The following is a 22,191-nucleotide window of genomic DNA, read 5'->3' as shown; positions in this document are numbered from 1 at the left end:
ATTAGTATATCAAGGGAGGATCTTTTATTTTTGAAGAAGTCAACTTAGTGCATTTGGAAGCGTGCAATCATGAACATTCGTCACCTAAATACGTTTCTGCCTTGACGCAATATTGTTTGCATTAAAACGTAGTTGGTGCATTTCGGGAATTGAAATATTTGAATTGAACGCAAGAATTCAATCTTAGGGATCTAAATGTGCTACTGATGGTGCTGATAAACTCATTCAAAACCCCATTTGTTTTGTTTAGATTTACGTTTTTAGTTGTCAGTATCATGAATAATCTAAAACAAAATGTGTAAACCTTGCAACAAGACACGAAGACTCCGAATAGATTAATGCCAAAGCTCTTTAATAGACATATGGGAAATACGAACTACATTTCATTTCCACTTTTTTTAAAAATTCTATTGTCATCATTCAGATTTATATTTTCTGTGGAATATATAAATATGTGATTGGAAAATTACACAATGGGATATTGTATCATACGATTTGCTAATTATCATTTGCATTGGTAAACGTCCAGGTAATTGTTGATTCCATAGTTTCCCATTGCATTTTTATAAAACGTTGTTTGGTTCAAGACTAAATACGACATAGAAGTCCTTGGTCACCGAGACAAAGAGGAGCACAGCATTCATCTGCCCAAAATAATTCAAATATTTGTGATTCACGGCGGTGCCGTTTACGATCGAATTAAGAATCGCCTCCATTAGTTGAGAAAACCCCTATGTAATATAACGCGCTAGGTGGCGCCACTGGTCAGGACACCTTATTACAATCACCATTGCATTGGCTTACACAAAATATATTTTATTTTAAAGGAAAAGCGAGGCGGATTTGAGTTTAAAAATACCTGCTATAAGAACTAATGTACCGATTGTGAGTTACCTCCCGATCAACAAGGTTTTTACAAAGGAAATGCTTTAAGCATAGATCACTGGTAGGACGTTTTTCAGCCTTTATCCACGTAATCAAAACTCGGCCGTTTACTTTTTTCTACAGAACTGTTTTGGTTTCTTCATTCTCTTTTACAACAACTGTTGCGCTGTCCTGTATTGTCCTTTTCATCGCTCCAAATCTACAGTGTATGCTGATATCGAGGGATTTAACGATTGTACGATAACAAGATTATATCAATGAGGCACGTTTAGTTTGGTTTTATTTTGTTTAACGCACTATTAACAGCTAAAACCATGCATCCATGTGTGTTGTGTAGGCGTGCATGTGTGAATGTGTGCTTGAGATAGGGTATGTTGGTGTACTTGCTTCCTTATGATAGCGCGGATCTGATGCCGACATTATTGTGCTATCTTACTGAAATACCAAGCCGAAGGCACCCAGCACAGCCTTCCCGCCCGGTAACACTATATTGAAAACGGGTGAACCAATTGTTGTCATTACTCTTAATGCTAAACGTGAAGCCGGGAATAACAACTACCATTTTAAGGACTTTGGTATGTCCCGGCCCAGGACAAAATCCATTGCCTTACTCACCTTGGCGAACATTGAACATTAAAGCCAAACGTAAGGTGTCGTCAAGCAATACAATAGGAAATAAAAAGGTTTTAGAATTAGAGAGAAATTTCAATGAGGCATTTTTATAATGATATTACAACATGACACATATTATAATTATAGGATAATGACAATACAAAAATTTAATGATAACGTGACAATGGCATCAGGGGCGGATTCATGATATAACGAAAGAGTCAAAGAGCGAAGCCCCGATGTGTGTTATTGGGGGCGAAGCGTCGAAAGAAGTCGCAGAAATACAGGTAAATAAACATATAAAATAATGCATTTTTTATATCACTTTTCTGTAATCTTTTTTTGAATAAATGAAAAAGTTTTTCCGACACACTATCAGGTTGATTAATCTTTTCTTTCTTCTGTCCTTTTTAATATTTTGTTAAAACATAAAGCCGAAAAACCAACAAACAAAAGTGGACTGAGAGTAATAATGTAACGGGACCAGGGGCTGGACCAGGATTCCAACAAAGGACCACCAACCATCCTACCGGTCAACGCTAATAATCTGGATCACTCCCCTATCCAACACAAACTTGAAAGGACGCTACGATATGTGAAAAGAACCACTGACGAATGTCCTATTGTTATGTCTGCAGTGGCACAGTGCTCTTTTGGAACGTCATCACAACTTATGCTACGTTTACATTATGTTCCCGGCAGCCACGACAGTCCCGTTTGCCCGAAACGTAGTGCAAACCGTCACACACCGGGACGCGCCGGATTGACCGCGACGCAACAGCTACAATACACCCTAGCTTGCCGTGAGAACCGTGACAAAACGTGGCAAAACGAGACAAAACGCGCAGCAACCGTGAACCAACCGTTACAGAACGGACACTAAACGCGATAGAACTTGACAAAACTTAAAAGGACCGTGAGATACCGGGAAATACACATGCTTCCCGTCCCATTACGGACCGTTTCCAAGTTATATTACGGCCTTTTACGTACTGTCTCGTTTTGTTGCGTTCACCCGGTTTTACAACGGCCTACTAGGTTTCTCCTCCGCATCCTGACTGCCGAGGCAAAAATGTTTTTGACAGTTAAAAAATCTGGCCCGGCATCCACGACAATCACAACCTGTCACGTTGGCCCATCCCGTCCCCCCGCGTTATCTCACGTCTAGCCCGTTTTGTCCACGTTGCCCTGAAACGTGATTGACGTGGCCACCGGGAACATAATGTAAACGAAGCATAAGTAGGAACATAATCATTGACTTACTTACTTTTGCCTCTCATGCTCATAGGTCTCGCTATAGCGTCCAGTCGGTCAATACTGAGGGCGACCAGCGCGTATGTCGAGCCGTAAGTACCGACTGCCTGGATAAACTTGATAAGCTTACATCCAATATTACCAGCGTACCACTGGACAGTCGATTTCCAAATGATATCAGTCAGCACAAAGAAAAAGGCCACCAATAGATCTGAAACAAAATTGGAAGAAAGCTTTTTTCGTAAATAATGCAGGAAGCATTACTCGTATAGTTGATTAAGGCTTTAAGTCTTCGTTACAGGTAACGTCCTACAAAGGCGGTGACCACGGATGAAGTTTACTGATCATGTTTCACTGAAAACCTTCGAACACTCACATAACCTTGCGATATTGCAATGACACTCCACCACGTCGCGACCCTCTGACCGCGGGCTTACCGAAGTTGCCGTGGCAGAAACTGCCGAAAAAACAGTAGCAGGGATAAATGTAATGGAGATTCTAAAGATTGCAATAGGTGCAAGGAAACGGAAATGTAAAAATTTGAAACAATGTATCATGAGATTCGTCAAAATAATGTTTGTGAAGAAAAACAATGCAGTGCTGAACTAATCAATAAAGGAAAACCTCAATTGAACGTGAACGATTTTCAATCTATTAAATGATAGAAGGTATTTTATATAGAATTATTGTTATATTTAGATATTTGGTATTGACTGCATTGGAAAAATAAATGTTAAAAAAAGCACTTAGTAATGTGAAGCTTTATACTGTTAATTCAAAATAAACTAAAGAATATCTTTTATCACAATTTGTACACGATGGAGACGGAATGGTGTCATATTTGGGTTAATTTTATGTATGGCCTACCGAAAACTAATTATAGCCTCACCACGCCCAACGCATTACGTGAAATAGAGAAATACGCCAATGCAAACTGTGACCTAGGCTACTACGGTTTGGCAGTTCACAAAAATCAAGTTTGATTACATAAGATAGTTCGTAGGCATCAGACTAACATCGGGACACTTTATATCTTGCGTATTTGAGCCACTCGCAGTCTACCTAAGGTCATATTTAAATGAACTTAATTACTTTTGCTGAGGGACAAGCTCACTGTAACTTCCAAAATTGTGGCAACAACCAGATTAAAAGTCCTATGTAAAAGGATAATTACGAGACGGCAAGAATCAATTAAAGAACATGACAATCCTTGCCGAGGAGATAATTGTTATAAACTGTTACCTAATAGGTCCCAAGCGACAACCTGGCGACACGCGATATGTTACCCCGTCGCAAAAACGTTGTTTGTTTCACCATGATACAGGTTTAATTTTGTAATTTGTGGTTTCTTGAAATACACTGAGGGATTGGGACAATCATAGTTATGTGGGTAGAACATACAGATATACGGATAGGTGTTTACCTACTAAGAAATGTATTTTTTCTAAAACATTTCCACACTATCAAACGGCGATGAATGGTGTTTTAGAAATATATTGTCTAAACAGTTGATAAAAGGTATTTGAGACAATATAATTAATTCATTGATACCACCGAACACAATACCTTTAACCATTTCAATCGCTATATGAATGCCAAACGTTTGCTGTCTCTTCTTCGCAAAAGCGTTTGTACTAAAAACCTTGTAAGATCAATCAATGACGAGTTTTTAGACAATTGCAAAAAAACTTAATGCAGTGTAGATCGACTTAAAAGTGATAGTTATGTTTAACACCGTTTGAATACAGCTTCTGAATAACCAAAAACAAAGAAAAAATGACACGTTACATCGTCAAAGGAACACGAAGTCATCAGTTGAATATCTCATGGAAGTGGTTTTTGCTTTATACATAAACGATTTACTAGATTTTATATTATTTAGACATTGATGTATGCTGATGACATAAAGCTACAGTTATTGAAGTCATTACACAAATTAAACGGTACGTTTTGATACAGTAGTTGGAAAATAGTTGTCATGTTCCCATTCTAAAACGTGTAAAGTTATGACAATGTCTACAAAGCACAGAGGGAGATATCGAAACTTTCATTTAATGGACATATAGGTAGAAAGAAAATTTATTGAACGTGGAAACATCACATCAGAGAGAGGGACTCGGGTGTTGCGTTTAGTTTGGCAACGCGTAACCAAAAATCAACAAGTATAGGTTACATTATCTAAGTGGCATTATATGGTCTTTTGTACAGTTGGACGAACATTATGGTCACAAATCGTTAAGACTAGAATGTGCGGCAAGTGTATGGCTGGCGTCCTCTACAATCATAGACATCAAAGAGTAGAGATAGTTCTGCCGTCCCCGGATTTAAACAATTCATCTAGAGGAAAAGATTTTCACGACTGAATCTTCCGAATTTCGCATAAAGGTACATTAACATTATATAACTTTAGTAATGGGATATATTTTAGAATTAGCCTCCTCCGAGTAAACACGTGGTCTTAGTTAACAAAACACAAATAGCATTGTCATTTAAATATTTGAAACCATAGCTTTCCTCAAAGAATATTGTATGTCTTAAAAAGTGAGCCGCAACATGTTTTATTTTTTCATTTCAGACAGGACATTATTTCGGGAAAACGTTTAAGAATTCTGGAAAAAAAAGCTGCTTACATGTCTTATAGATATAATATAATATAATATAGTCATCACACTGTAGGAATATAACAAAAAACTGAAAAGTTCCTTATAAATGATGAAACATGAATATGACTGAAAAGCTGTCTCAAGTATTAGATATTGGCGTTTGTTGCTCGACCTTTTTTTTGGTTTACGTACATACGTTAAACCTGTTTTGTTTTCATCGACAGACAGAAAGTACCAGTGTCTACAGTTCGCCAGCTGGGCTGATTCAAAGCAAAAAGCTTAACGATATATTGCACTTTTTGCATCTTCCATTTTATCATTGTTTATCTTAAGCATCAATGATTTTATTATAATATCGCTTGTCAATAAACACAAAACTTTAAAAGATTATGATATATAAATAGACTACGACGTCAACGGTTGCTACGTGTGTATGTATCAATTGTTTGCTGGTCAATGATAAACGTGTTATTTCGCGAAAAAATACGGAAATAAATCAAAATGATATCCAATTATTTTTGTATTGTAGCCACACATGCACACATCACCTTCTAGAAATAATTCAACAGGGGCAAGCGAATTGTTTCTTTCTGCCAATCGGAGTGAGTTGACGGAGTGCCAATTAAAGCTGCAACTCAATTAATACTACATTGTACCTACAACTTGTTTTATTGTTTGCAATGTTTCACAGAAATGATATGTCAGATAGAATACGACACCACTTTAACGATATTTCCACATGGTGCATTTAAAGCAAGTATCTATCCCCTTGATAAATCCTAACTGCAGAGAATTTCTACTGCAGCGTATCAAGCTTGAAAGGACCATTTTAGTTTTTTATTGAATTGATTGACAGAGATTGTCTTTCCCACCCTTTATATTATCAAACTTAACATGGTTTACGATTATTCAAGCCTGCATGTGATAGCGATTTTTGAACTATTGCAACGTTTTAGACGTTTCCACACAGTCACGTCTAATTTATGATCCGCTGTAAACATTTAATCGCCCATTTTCAATTGTTTATGGGGAGCTATTAAAAGTTGGGTGAGGAACTTTGGATGATTTATGTGCATTTCAGACGATCCAGGATATCGTGATTTATTAATCCGAGAGAAATGAAATGCGACAGATCACATTGATTTATTATCCGTTAGATTTTGACACTCAACCCTTTTCAAGGGATCATGCTCTCATGCCCTCGAGAAAAGGTTCATTACAATTTAAACCCAGTAGTATATTTAAACCAGACAAGAACTTATAGTCTCACAACGAATCACTGGGGTTTATATCAGCCATAACGATCTAAAGATGCCAACCTATTGAACCGAATATTCCACTGGTACAATGTAAGTGTTTGCCTGTATTAAAAGTTAGATACACTGTACAGATTGACGTGGTTCGTCTTTTTTTAATTGACATCAAATGGGTATGTCAACATTTTGATTTATAACCTGTGTTTATTTAAGCATTTTTTTTAAGTATTTTATATCAAAGAACCTTTTATTTTTTAAAAAACACCAAGTGTCAAATAATCAGTAGATATAACCAGCGGGATTTTATCATTTAACTACCGCTTAGAACGAACTGCGCAGAGAAGTTTCTATTTTTCACCAAATGGCAAGATTGTTGACGTAAAACACAAGCTGGGAGTAAGTTAAAGATCCCTCTCCCACTACAGGCAAACCACTAGAAAATTCCATTGTAGCATATTATACTTAAGGATCATCATACTATTACCAAAACATGTGTCGCTTTGGCTATATCTGTGAACTATCTCTGATCAGGAAGGTAAGTTGGTTAGAGTAACCGTATTTTGATCAGAGGTCCAGAGTTCGATTCCGAGTCTGTCACCATTTTTTTCATATCATTAATTATTTGGTATGGTTTGGTTAAGTATTGTTTAACGTCCTATCAACAGCTATGGTCATTTAAGGACGGCCTCTAATGTGTGCAAGATGCATGCGTGTAATGTATGTGTGTGTGGTTTGGGAGGCTGCGATATGTTCGTGTTTGTCTCCTTGTGATAGCGCAGAACTGATGCCTACTTGATAGTGCTACCTCACTGAATCATACTGCCGAATACACACAGCAGGACACCCCACCTGGTCACTTTATACTGACAACGGGCGAAACGTCGTCCCACTTCTAAATTGCTGAGCGTTAAGCAGGAGTAGAAACTACCATTTTACAGACTCTGGTATGTAAACGCCAAAAGTGAGGCATTGTCAAGGGAGACATTAGTAAGAAGAAAGTTGTTTAGAAATAAGAGAAAATATAAGATCCTAAATTTAGTCGCCTCTTACGATCATGCAATGGGGGCAGCATGTAGAATTCTTACGCCTTACCTGCAGGGACGCATTAATTATTTCTTTTCGACTTTAATCCTTATTATTTTCGCAAAAGTTCTGTAAGACATTGGTTTCTGTAAGATAAGGATTTGTATAAGCCTTCTTATGCCAATTGAAGCAGTGTCCTATGCCTATTTTCATTTGCGCCGTGTTTAGAATATCCCTAATCTGAACAAGTCATAAACATACCCTGTCACAATATAGATGGATGTACGCCCTTTATGACCTTAGCTGATAATAGGACGGTCAACAATATAAAACAATACCAAACCGTTAATGTCACTAGTATCAGCCTTTACTGATATTTGGTCTGATTTCTTCTTCATGATTTTTAATTTCGTATATGAATGCTTTGTTTTAAGCTTTTAAGGAGTTTAAGCTACATGTATTTACGTTGGCATTAAAACTTTACAAATATTAATGCTAATTCAGTCTTTTATTATTAGTTTAATTTCAAATCCCTCATCACAAAAAACGAATGGATACTGGAATTTTTGATATTTTGATATTTTGATTGTGCGTGGGGAGTTTGGATAATGTAAATGAACTCTTGATAGTTTGTATACTAACGAGAGTAAGAGATTACACGGAGATATCGTAATACCTATACTTCATATCTGACTTCATAACATTTTTGCTAATCCTGCTGCGTATTTACAAAATAAAATATGGAATCAAACGATGAATTGAGGTTGTTTCCAAATCTCCATCTATCTAATTACACTTCTTATAAACATTTGCTGGTTTGTTTGTTAAGGGTTCATCGATCACGTAAAAGCTTAGGTCATGCGATGATGGGTGCGTAGGTAAACCGCCGGAAGAAGTTAAATGGAAGTCAGAATATTAACGACATAGTTCCCAAGTTTTAAAGATTTGTCATGGCGGCAACGCACCAGTTCCGATTTCTTTAATGTTCTCTAGGTAGAGAGGCATATAAAAACCTCCATTCTTCTGCAGAGGGGAAACAATAGATTCATTGCACTACATGACTTGCATTATCCAAAACTTGTAAGTTTTATGGAATTCACGAAAAGTAAAGCAATATCTATCGCTTCATAATATAATGAAGTAAATTATGCAAACAATAACACATTTAATTTCTCTCAACCTTGATGGTTTTTTCTCTTTTCTTTGCTTTTAATGTCAAACCTAAAGTATGGTGTTTATATACACAAAGTACTTTGTACTAAAAAATAAATATTTTTTCCAAACGTTGGGGCTTGGTTGCTTTCAGACACTGTATAAAACTCTTTATTTGGTGTCATATACGCTGCAAAAGGATTGATAGCATGCGTTATGAGAGCAAAACTACGTTTGTTTATGTGCGCTTCCACTTAAAATCAAACCGTGCGCAAATAACTACAAACTAAATATCTGACAATTGATATACTACCGAAATCCTTAAACCTTAATATTTTCAAATCATACTGCTTCCTACTTCAAATCAATTTTATTCACAATTGGAGTAGTCAGAGGCATTGCCTATAAAAGCCCTTTTCCAGAGAATATACATATATAGAGAGAGAGAGAGGGTTTTATAGAGAAGATGTAGTATATGTTCAAGTTAATAGGAGAATACTAGAACCATTTAATACATGTTCACAGAAAATAATAACTACTCTGAGGGGTTTTTTCGTGACACAGAACTAAGAACTAGCATCATTATTGACAATTTGTGTTCCAATGCCAGGTACAAACAATTCATTATTCCATGTTCAATAACACGCAATGTTTTGTTCTGTGTATTTCTCCGTGTTCCGTCTTTTCGGATTGCGGAGTTATCTTCTCTTGTGAGCAGGTATTGATTGTTACGTCATTTGTTTGTTAGAGTAACGTCATCAATTTTTGAGAAAATGACGCAATTGTCGCACACAAACAAATGACGTAACAATCAATACCTGCTCATAAGTGCAGATAACTCTGCAATACATGTTTAGTAGCTTGCACAGTTTTCGAGTTTCTGCCGCCTTTCCATTTTGTATTCATTGTATTCAAAGCTGCAGACGTTTTGTTCAGATGCTCATAAAACGATAAATAAGATATCAGTTGTTATTTCGTTACATCTTTGATACATAAACTTATGTTTTTACTAAAACTAAATAACCGGTACCATGTTGAGTAGCTGTTCTACCAGATATAACACAAAAATTGTATGACTGCGTCGATGTCAAGCGTTACGTGATTAGAGTATTGCAACAAAAGGTTACTTTATATAAAGCCCGTTTTTTTCTTGCAGCAGCAATTTCCTTATTGTCGCAAGTTCTTTAAAATGAAAAACAAATATTAACTAATTGTTTCCTCAACAGTATATAACATATTACATTCACACGGTAGAATATACCGATAATGAAAAATATTCTGGTTCTGCCAAACTCGGGAAATATATATGGTATCTACGAGACAATTGGCGTCAAATATGTATCTTCTGTGCATTAAATATAACATATCAAACTACTAAATGTTTCTTTTGTAAGTAAGTTCTTCAGTTAATGCAGTTGTATTAGATACTAATGGATGCACTGTTTTTACACGTATAAAAAAAAAGATTATTCTGGCAATTCACTTGATTTCGTAAATCCCTGTGTAGTCATATATGTTTGCTTTTTTATCAAGAGGATTATTCCACAACATCAGTTAATACTGTCAAGCCAACGGTAATCGAATCGGAATAGATACATAAATTCATGTACTCCCACGTACTGTTCTATTCATCAATAACTGAGCACATGGAAACTATAAAAGATTCATCAAAGACTAAATCCAGACACTGAATCTTGTCACTCTCAATTAAACGCTTACCGATCCTTCATGTCGGCATTTGTCTACCAAGCCTCCGATTGATTGCAAACCAGGATCGCGGTTGTCGGTCAAAGGGTACAGAAAACATTACATTTTGATGAAGCGTCACGGCGTGATAATGTAATCAGAACGAGGCTACTAAAGTGCCGTTGCAGATGTGTTAATGACAAAAGGAGTTTTGTGATTCTATGAAATTTAAACGAAGGTCTTACACGTGTATATTTAAAGAGAATCAAAACATAAGCAGCAATAGGACTGCGAGATTTTCCAACTTGAACCTCTAGGATTTCACTATTTTTCAAGTTTTCAAATTATTTAATACATTTATAACTATTTAAGTACTTTCACACTAAAAATGTTAACGATAAATGCCAAATGAATGCAGATAAATTTGGGTCGTATTTATACAAGATATAGACCATGTTTCATTAAATGTATATTTCCCACATATGTATGGTGTCCATTTCAGTGGATTGAAAAATATTGATTAAAAAATTACGAGCCATGCCATATGCTTCATGCCGCAAATCCAGTTTCCGGTATAGAGGTTCTCTGTACTATTAAAAAGTTAAAACCAGAGATGTCGCGTAGCCTCGAACAGCGTGTACACCGTGTTTCTATTGTGGTGCCGAAATACATTAAAGTTGACGTTGCATGGGGTATAACATCATAGATATCTGCATAATTTGATTTTCTCAGTGCTTTGTTAGGGATACAGAATGACGTGAGGCTTCAGTGAGAGTTGTTTCCGGGAACGGCCGAACTGCTTGTCTGTCCGGCTATACCAGAAGTGCCAGTATCTTTGTCGTTACCTATACTCGAATAAAGGTATCACGTAGTGAAACAGATACACTCAAAAATATTAACTGGAAAAATAGTAACCAAACATACTAACACATTTAAACATGTATTGGTTTTATATGATCTTTATCAATATAATGAAGAAGTTCAACACAATCTCAAATAGTTTAGCCTTTGCACCGATTACATTAGCAAAACAAAAATGTACTCCCAAACAATAGCTTAGGTAGCAGTGTACAGTAGCGTACGGTGGCTTTGTGTGATTTTTTGTACAATGAATAACCGATGTAATAGTACATGTATCAAAGTTTAAAAAAGAATCAGCACTAAAATTGGCATATACATGAAGAAGAAGACTATTTGGGCTTCACATTTAAAACAAAAAAATCGGTTTGAGACTACATATTTGGCCACTTACAAATCTTTGTCTAAACAACAAAAGCTGCCTTTTCATGTAGTCTATTTTTGTACTCAGCCCATGTGTTAATATTGTGAACAAATCAGTTGACCGACCTATGCTGAAACGTGAGTATTTCTGTTACCGAGTAGGTGTTATTCAATTTCAGACAGGTTTTTTGCGTTTTTTGATGTGGTAACCATGGTTTTCCCATATCTTGGGAATTCCCTTTTTGAAAAAAAATACATTCTTCTACAAAGAATGAATATAAAATGTATTTTATTTATATATTTATATATATGTAGGTGTGTTTTGCAGGATAAATCCGCTATCTATGTTTATCTGAGACATGCCCTTTATTTTTAGAGTCAAGCCATTTCTACTGTACTCTGCTACCTCATTTGTATTTTATCTGTAATTGCTATTATGAGATTGTGTAACTGTTTTGCTTCACACCTGTTTTATGATACATTTGCTCATTAGGCTACGATAATGAGAACATCCAGCAGGTTCGGGGCAAGCATAAGCTCCCTGTATCCCACTGTATGTCGATAGGGGCGACTGGTGTGGCGCCAACCTGCAGAATAGAGTTTTTTTCGTGTCTGATGCCCTCATTGCAATTCTTTCGATCTACACATTTCTAATTTTCTCTTTTTCTACCCTTTCATTTCGGTGGTTTTCCTGCATGCTGTTGCAGGGACGTTTGACCACAAACAACCAATTAGAATACTGGAAACTGGAATGCATTGACGCATTCGCATTTCCGCGCTCCAAGAAGGCTTGTCACATTAGAAGCATGTAGGTTTAGCCATTCAACTATATATAAAAAACATGCGAGATGCATGATTGCATATTGGCATGATTAAGGGTTTCGAAGTACGAAAGACCTAACATATGTGTACCTTTAAAATGAGAACATTTACCATTCGTAAATGATGCTGCGCCCCTTTATAGCATTCATTTTTATCTAATATCTTACTTGAGATCAATTGGTGTTGAGGAACAATAAAGATTTCTTCATTAAGATTTAGGTTCGTTTTAGGTTTTTAACTTAACCGAGGACATTTTAAATTTTCTCATTAAGTATCTTGCAATTTTAAAAGTCATGTTATCTTTTCCTACTCGTAATTGAATAGCATGTAGCCATTTGTAATGTCCTGTGGTATCCTTAATGACCCAGCACGGGACGCGAGATCAGTACTTTGCAAGATATTTTCACTAAATTACCAGGAAAGGTCACTAAGGAAAATTTAATTATACGTCTCTAACTTTAAGTAAACTGCGGATTGTTGGTAAGTTTTGGGGTCGGCTCAGTTTTGATTGCTGAAATCATTAAAAAATTCACGAAGTAGGAATTGGAAGAATGTGAATAATCTAACAAAGATGGAAACGCTCTCACTTGTAAAATGTCACCAGCCGTCGACAACATCTCTACAAGGATCCTTCCATTACTCCTAAAGGATCCAAGATGTATATCGTGATGATTTGTAACTTGCGACTGCAACGCCATAGGTGAAAAGGGATATCGATCTTGATATCCTTGTCATAGATAATTAACAACCAGTGGTCTAGGGCAGTACGGAGTCTGCCTGTCTAATAATTGCATCGGTATTTCATCAAAAAACTGCATAAAAACTATAGCAATAAAACAGAACATATCTTTTTTAGTCTTCCCTCTGACGATATTCGAGTTATTAGCTTACCGTACTTTCTTCTTTCTTTTGTTAGTCAGTATGTTTTACAACGCGGAAGCAATTTGTCTGTACCACACTACTGAATGATAGTGAATTCATATATAAAGAGAGAACAAAACAACAAGAAAATACAATTGTAAAGAGCCTATAGAGCAAAATTCTGAACTGGAGATTTTTGTCTTCAGTTGAAGGATTGAATTCGTACATTCTTCGTATCTTTGGTGGACTTTAAAGAAGGTTGATTTTGTGTACAGTGTTTAACGTCCTTTCAGCAGCTAGTCTATTCATTAATGAATAATGTATCGTGGCAAATCATATTTGTCTCATGTGTTAATTCCGTGTTATATTAGAGCGTTCGTGACAGGTATTTCCGACATTAGCGAAAGTGAGTGATTACTCTATCTAGTTAACGGATGAAGTATAAAAAAAAACCATGTTTGACTATGATAGATATGTCAACCTAGATATAAAGGACATGAAACCATGAAAGTAGTAATCATGGTGGCTTACAAATGGTAATATAGCTTGCTATGATGAAAAGTCTTGATTTGAGTTTTCAGGTTTTCAATAGCCTCCATAAAATGTTTGTCAGATGGAATTTCGCCTTTCACCACCTTGCTGTTTGAATATAGAATACATATATTTTACTTACAAGATGTATGCATATCCACTCTTTTTAGCATTCATAAAAGTCGCAGCCTGATTATAAAGACGATCATTTTGTAGCAGATAAAATCACACAAGAAAATAACGAATTGTTTTGGCACGATATTTAATTGTCCGGGTTATTTTGGCACAGCTAATTCAGTTTCTGTTTCATGTGCATTTAATGTAGAATACACATCGTCGATGCCAAATTGTCAATTTAAACCGTCCAAATGTTTTTTGTTTTTAGCACCTGCTTCGGATAAGAAGTAGGATGACGAAGTATTAAGGGAATCATACGCCCCTTACACATCCTACGTAACCTATCAAAAGCGATAATTTTGTCACGGGAAGTGCATCATTATCAGCAATATGGTGCCAGCCGTGAAATTATATATATATATTAAAATGGACTTTGTCATGACTTCTTGAAAAAGTTATAGTACAGAGGTGACGGTTAATTTTCAGTTAGAACTTTGGTGATTTAGTATCACGTGACATTGATGCAATTTGAAGGTTACATAATGAAATGCTATTGTTTTGTCTGGGTACTACTACTAAATTTCTAAACTTGTAATGATATATTGGTTTGTTTGTGTTTTACGTCCTATTAACAGCTATGGTTATTTAGTGACGTGCAAGGTTTTGTTGGTGGAGGAAAGCCGGAGTTCCCGGAGAAATACCAACGACCTACGGCCAGTACCTGTCGACTGCCCAAGGTACAATATGTAGGATTCGAAACCCCCGCGACCCAGTGGTGGAGGGCTAGTGGTAGCAAATGGTCAGACGCCTTAACTACCTGGCCACCGCGGCCCTTGAGATAATAATAGAACAGTTCCGCTTAATTTTGTTTCCAGATTAGCAAATGCCAAAAAAAGCATTTGGAACACTTGTGAACTTCGCATCTAGATGACTGTCTGAAAACAAAGTTTGTATTTCAGTGAAACTTCAGTGGTTTAAAGATTAGAGAAAGAAAGCTTACTACCGACATGAATGAATTGTTTCAATTCGTTTTACTGCCTTGATATCCCATAAGTTGAAATCCCTGCTGATATTTCTTTCCCAAAACAATAAACCCCCTTTTAAAATAAGATACATAAATGTTACATAATCTTGATGCTTAAAATAATACATTGTACCGTGATTTTGAAAAAACAAATGCAACTTTTAGTTTCGTCACTTATATAATTTTTAATAATGCATTGTGCGACATTAATATGTACCTATATACCCCCGACGTAATTTTGTTTTCTGTAAAGCCAATTTAAGGAAAAGTACTTTAAACGAATAGCACTTAGAGCTGTATTTTTTGGACTTTGAGTAACCTTCCGTAGACATAAAAGATGGAGCGAACAAATTAGTGTGTTTTAGAGGGATTTCTCTTGTCAAAGTATTCAATGTTCAATTGGTTTCCCCATATTATTGTCCCCGTTTCGTTTCATGCAAAATGATGTATGCGGTGCCGTGTCAATTCTACTTTCCTTTAAATACACCAATAACATGCTTCCTTATTGTTTTAGAGGATGAATCGCCCTATAAACATGGTAAACGAAGATGAATCCAGTTCAACCAAGACGCATGGGAGTTAATAGCATAGGTAAGTGTCTGTAAAAAATACATTTACAAAAAGGAATAAATTAAACTGAAAATACAAAAGTTTAACAGATGTAAAAGTATTAAGATATATCAATAGCAAAACAAAACAAAACTGGTTATAAAATATATCACATCTCATTAAGATCAATTGAGTGTAAATAATCATATATTGGTTGCACAGAAACTGTCAAATAAACGTTGCATACGGTACATAATAAAATCTGTAACGCTTTTATTTGAAATCAACACATTTAATCATAAAATGGCTGACTGCAAATGGTGGATCACATTGAATGTCAATATGCATCTTTTCTAGTATGTCTGATTGGTGTGGTGCAACACAAAACAATATCGATTAGTTTGGTTTGGTATGTTTTATAGGTTGAGCGTCCTAAAACAGTTTTGGTCATTTGAGGTGTGCATAATGTATGTTTGAGTGCTGGAGGCCGGGTGTGTTGGTGTATTTTGCCGCCTTGCGAATAGCATGGATCTGATGCCTATTTGAGAGTGAAACCACATCGAAAGTATCATGCCCAAGGCCCCCTACATATCTTTCCACCCGTTAACATTTAACCTATTATCGATTAACTGAACTGTTTCAAACGATACAGAGAAAAATACTTTCAAAGCGCAGTAATAATTAGTCATTAGAAAAATGCATATTTAACTTCTTTATTTGATTTTACTTAACTTTTCCTAGAATTAAATTAAGGTTATTGTTTATTCACCACCAAATAATGTCACAGTTATATATTGATTTACAAGAAACTTACAAAATACCAAAGCAAGGTAGTACACTTACTTATACTTATTATAGTTGAACGCCTAGATAGAGATCGAAGCCCTTACATTGTGTCTGGAATATCACGTTTTGAACTCATACCAACTTGTACATAATAAACGTGCCTTGAACCTCTCTACTAGATAACAAATCATGTCATTTAGAATTACCAGACATTTGTTATGTTGTTACACAGTACATGTAGTACGTGTACCAATGGTCATATGCCAATTAAACAAGGTCATACTGAGTTTTTTCCTTTGTTTGTTTTGTGTCTCGGTTCTGACGTCATCACAACAGCTAAGTTCATATGAAGACGTATGCCTAGGAAGACACCATCGAAAAGGGAGAGTAGGGAAAACGGAGCAGAAAACAAAGATTTCAAGTGTTGCAATCAGAAAGCAATCACTTTTGGTTTCTTTAGTGTCCCTGAACAGAACAAACCACGGTTCTGCCGGAATCCAACATTATCTTTGCACAACAAGCAGTGGGCAGCAGCAGGTCTATACGTTCACTGAACCTGCACATGGCTCACATAATAGTGTCGGTTAATTAACATCTGATTTGGTTCGGTTTAGTATTGTTTAACGTCCTATCAACATCTATGGTCATTTAAGGACGGCCTCCCCTGTGTGCAAGATACATGCGTGTAGTGTATGCGTGTGTGGTTTGGGAGGCTGCGATATGTCCGTGTTTATCTCCTTATAATAGAGCGAAACTGATGCCGACTTTATAGTGCTACCTCACTGAAACATACTGCCGAAGACACCCAGCAGGACACCCCACCCGGTCACATTCTACTGACAACGGGCGAACCAGTCGTCCCACTCTTAAATTGCTGCGCGTTAAGCAGGAGTAGAAACTACCATTTTTACAGACGCAGGTATGTCTCGGCCAGGGGACAGAACACAGAGCCTTCCTCACAGTGGCAAACGCTCAAGTAAAGGCCAAAAGTGAGGCATTGTCGAGGGAGACATTAGGAAGAAGAAAGTTGTTTAGAAAGAAGAGAAAAGATAAGATCCAAAAATTAGTCGCCTCTTCCGATTATACAATGGGGCGGCAGGTACAATCATTACGCCCTACCTGCCGTAAATGTAACTTGGGAACTGTGAAATACAATCCATCTTGTCAGAATCTGTTCACGGGCCTTAAAGGACTAGAGAAACGCACCAAAAAAAATGTCAAAATCAAAAACAGAGGCAGTGCGTAGTTACAAAAGAATAATTGTGTGTATATTTCACCGCTGCTTTAGGTATGTTGGGAGTATCATACGCTTCATTTGAAGAATAACATTGTTCATTAATAACGCATGCATCCATTTGTCCTTGCTGAGAGGGGACAATTCTGTCTAATAAATACTTCGGATCATACGATCAACTGTCATTTTTGGTATATGGAAACACACATCAATTTCACACTAGTGGAAATTTCCTTCCGGCCAAAAATCAACCTATAATTCCATTATCAATAAAATGGATTTTAATTTGTATCGAAAGCAAAACCTTGTGTAGTAACTGACTTAAACTATAAAATAATCTGCATATCACATAGGTCTCTTTATAGTGTTTTTTATACATATTTGTACCTTGATCTAAAAATATACTGTTTATCAAGGTGAATTGTAATGCACGTAAACTGTTTGCTGGCCATTATCGGATATTAACACTGTTTTTTAAAAAGGAAACGGTCAAACTAACACCACTGGGTTTCCTAAGATGCAGGTCGATGAAGACTTTGGACAAAGTCTATGGCCGTCGTCATGATTTTAATTTGGATATAGTTGAATGCTTTTTCTCATTGTTACCTATATACAGTATGAAGGTCGATGTTTTTGAGCATGCTTATAAGTGTGCCTAATAATTTTGTTGCCACTACCCCATTTCTCGATGTAAATTGTAATTTACTTGGTTAATACTAACATGTCAATTATTTGTTTTGTCGAGGAGCAGAAGACGCTTACCCTTACGGATTACCTAGTGTTATTCTCATTGTATTTTCCCAAGGCTCACATAATAGTGTCGGTTAACTAAAATGCCGTAAATGTAACTTGGGAACAGTAAAATGACAATCCATGTGGTCAGAATCTGATCATGGGCCTAAAAGGAATAGAGAAGCGCAACCAAAAAACAAACCATGTTAAGATCGAAGGCAGAGACAGGGCGATGTATTCACCGCTGCGTTGGGTCGGTTGGGAGTATCATACGCTTCATTTGAACAATAACATTGGAAACACATATAAATTTCACACTATCAATTTGTCGATGAAGCATAAGACGCTTATCCTTACGCAACACCTGGTGTTATTCTCATTGTATTTTTCCAATGTTTACCTTTCCTTTGATCATATTTTACCTTTGTTTATACCGAGTATTTGTTCGATTACCGTTTTGTTGACTCTTTGTTGTTTGTTTTTTACTTAATAGTATCAAAGAATGTGTTTAAACGCTGGTATATTTGTAGCCTGTATGCATGTTTAACCAGCATTATTAGATATCGAGATATATATCGTATTATACTATTCAAAATGAACAAGAGTACCGCGGAGCGGAACAATATACGCCCGTCGAATGCCATATAGTGTTATATACTTTCTTACATTGAAATAAGATTTGCATCATTCTAAGAGTGGTTAGCTGACATGATATAAAAAATATAAAAGAAAATCTCCGGACAAAAAATCAAATACTGAAATGAACAAAGGGGAATAACATTTGCAAAAATCGCCGAATCAAAATTTTTTTAAGGGCGATTAAGGGAGACAAAACCTCATATCATTGTTATAATGTATCTTAAGTTTCAAAAAGATCTGTTGAAAAATGTAGGAGGGGATTGCCCGACAAAAATCAAATGCTGAAATAAACAAAGGGCAATAACTTTTGCAAAATTTTTGAATCAAAATTCTGTTTAGGAAACACAAATACATATCATGATTATTTCGCCTATTAAGTTTCAAAGAAATCTATCAAAAAATGTATGAGGAGATCTCCGGACAAAAAAATAAAATACTGAAATGAACAAAGTGCAATTTACTTTTCGAAGAATTGTCGAATCAAATTTCTTTTAATGGAGACACAACTTCATAGCATGATTATAATGTATACCAAGATGCAAGGAGATCGGTCGAAAAATGTAGGAGCTGATTGCCGGACAAACAAAAGTTTATGCCGGACGGACGGACGGACAACCCCATAACATAATACTTTCGTCAAATTTGACGGGCGTATACAAAAGCAGATAAAGCCTTCATTATTCAGTTGTTAAGCAAATGCAATATATGTTTTATAAATATCTTGTCACGCAATTTTATATGTAAAAAAAACACCGTTATTGATGACCATATTTGTCTCAAACTATCATACATCTACAGTGATGATACAACGTAATTGCATCAGCGGTCACTCTCTATAGCGATACGTCACATCGTACAACTATATCTTGTCCGAAAACAGGTGGTCACAGTTTGTTCTTGCTGGTTTCAATAGTAAGTCAGATTAACCTCATTTAGATGATAGATTACGCATGATAAGTCTGTCAAACCAGACAAACTGGCCGTTGTATATATACCAACCGGAAGTTGTTGACCATCAGAACAAGGTTATGTAGGACTCGAGTCCCTCTTCTGAAACTACGTTATGTGTTGATTTAGCGCTTGGGTAAATTGAAAGCGCTGTTTTTCCTCTCATAATTGGATGCTATATCCCCTGACGTATACTAATCTTCGAAGTGTCATGATTTGTACGTACTCAACACGCGTAAAAGCTGCTACGCCTCTTAAATCGAGAATAGCACGAGCTGACAGTCCAGGCGCATGCGCAGTGTATACAGAATTAATTGGATGCGTTACTTTTTTATATTACCACATGGTCTCGAGAGAAATTGTATCATTTATATGGAATCTTACTGATTCAGGAATGACTTCTCGACTGTCACGATAAATTACGATCGTTGTTGGAAGGATGCTGAAGATATCACTTTTACCGTTAAAATCAAGAATACCAAACCAGTCAATAATCAGCCGTATCCGCCTTTTTGGAGAATAACGAGCATTCGAACGGTTTTCCATTGACATATAGCATGCTGTTCACAACATTGTGTATCGTGTCTGCCCACTATATTCCCCACTCCTTTCCGAGTGCATTTACATCATGCAAGATATCTGCATATAAATGAGCACTCTCGTTATTCCTGACAGGTGGAAGTAAAAGCAATGATCGTCAAAAGATGACGGTCCAAGTGTTGGCAAATAGATATTTTACGAATTGAATTCATTATAACCTTCTGTTGTTTTGTCAAAAAATCGAGGCCAGTAACCTAAACGCGCGGGATCCGGTCATCACGGGTTTCAGGTTTTAATGGCCATTGTCTATTCTGCTTCCTGTATTCGCGGGATGTATTTTCGCAGAAATATCGTTATCAGGGGGAAAACACGTTTTAAACCCCATAAAGAACATCTGCATTAACTAAATTTAAGATGGTATAGATATTACTGATGTTGCATTCGAAATCAAAGCCGAGAACTAATAAGATAGTAATGTAACAACTCACGGGATGGCAAATATTTTGATAAGTGCTTCACTAAATCTTCATGTCTATCGTTATGTTTCAGTAAGTAATCCCCTGATCTTTTAATTCGCGCGATCGATGCTGAAAGCAACATTTCGAGAAATTGAAAATAATTTAATACAATTTTAATGATCAGTAATGTTCGCTCTACACACAAGTAAACAGTGTAATTCCAGTTCAATAGCTTATAAAGGATTAGGATTTGACCTTCCAACCATTCTTAGCCCTATCACCTGCCAAGATATGGTTATGCCTCATACTGACAGACACCGTTGGTATCGATAATACTTGAAGACTATGTTTCGTGCCCAATCAATCGCATGAACCAACTTTTGAAAACATATTGGTGAGGAACTTAATCTGTTTTTCCCCTCAACGAGTCAGACGTGTGCTAAGCGTTAATACTGTCAATCGCGATATGGTTCGAAATTAATTCCCTTGCAAAATAGAAACAACCTACTTAGTAGTTTCGATTAAACATGCATGAGTTGTTAAATACTGCTGCAGTTAAATACTGACTTAAATTGGTTAATTATTCCAGTTTACTTCCTTCACGCCTGTAAATGATTTTAAACTAAGAGGCAATCATTTCAAATCAGTTTTAGAACATTTATTTAAGAACAACAATTTGTAGGGATTCTTGTTTTTATTTGTCTTTGTTTTGGGCGTTTTACTTACATTTCATCTTGTGCGTTAACAATTTTCACGGGGGTTTTCATTCCCATCTTATGATCTCTCTCTCATTCTCTCTTAACGAGTAGCAAAAATCGAAATCAGCAATTACGCAATCTATTTGGAACGTGTTGGGCTAGGATTATATTGTACACTGTATTCCTGCCCCCTAGAGTTTCGCCTTCAGTTGTGCGAGTGCGTGTCTTTATTATGTCCAAATTATTAAGACGACATCTCCCACCTTTCTTCTGCGTTTTATTTATCTATTTTCATGAATTGTTTAGGATTTCAAGATGTTGCGGTGTGTAGGGTTCATGTGATAGACCGGGAAAGCAATTTAAATCTAAATAGTTTCCTTAACAAAGTACATTTCGAGCGTTGATCAGGTAATGGATTTTTGGTTTTCCCCTGTCAAACTTACTTTCGTCACCAAAAATGTTTAAAGTAAAATTTGTATGGAGAATTAAGATGTTTCTAGATAAAGACATTTCTACGGAGCCCGTTAACTGACATGCTACACACTTATTTTATTTCGTTT

At 36.2% G+C, this 22,191-nt stretch overlaps 1 protein-coding gene across 2 annotated transcripts in view; it reads right to left on the bottom strand.

Moving 5' to 3' along the window:
* Window positions 1–22,191, bottom strand: part of LOC110459755 (cardioacceleratory peptide receptor-like) — a 130,007-nt gene that overhangs the window by 14,955 nt on the left and 92,861 nt on the right. The window contains exon 3 of one of the 2 annotated variants that reach the window (XM_021512171.1): window positions 2,765–2,962. The exons of the other annotated variant lie outside the window; for it this stretch is intronic. Coding sequence (XP_021367846.1) covers window positions 2,765–2,962 — 198 coding nt within the window. The remainder of the gene's footprint in view (window positions 1–2,764; window positions 2,963–22,191) is intronic. 2 annotated transcript variants of the gene reach the window in all.

This window comes from Mizuhopecten yessoensis, unplaced genomic scaffold, assembly GCF_002113885.1.
Source record: "Mizuhopecten yessoensis strain PY_sf001 unplaced genomic scaffold, ASM211388v2 scaffold10209, whole genome shotgun sequence".
Classification (NCBI taxonomy): domain Eukaryota; kingdom Metazoa; phylum Mollusca; class Bivalvia; order Pectinida; family Pectinidae; genus Mizuhopecten; species Mizuhopecten yessoensis.
Note: the sequence above shows the minus strand (reverse complement) of the source record. Positions and strands in the feature narration are given on the sequence as shown.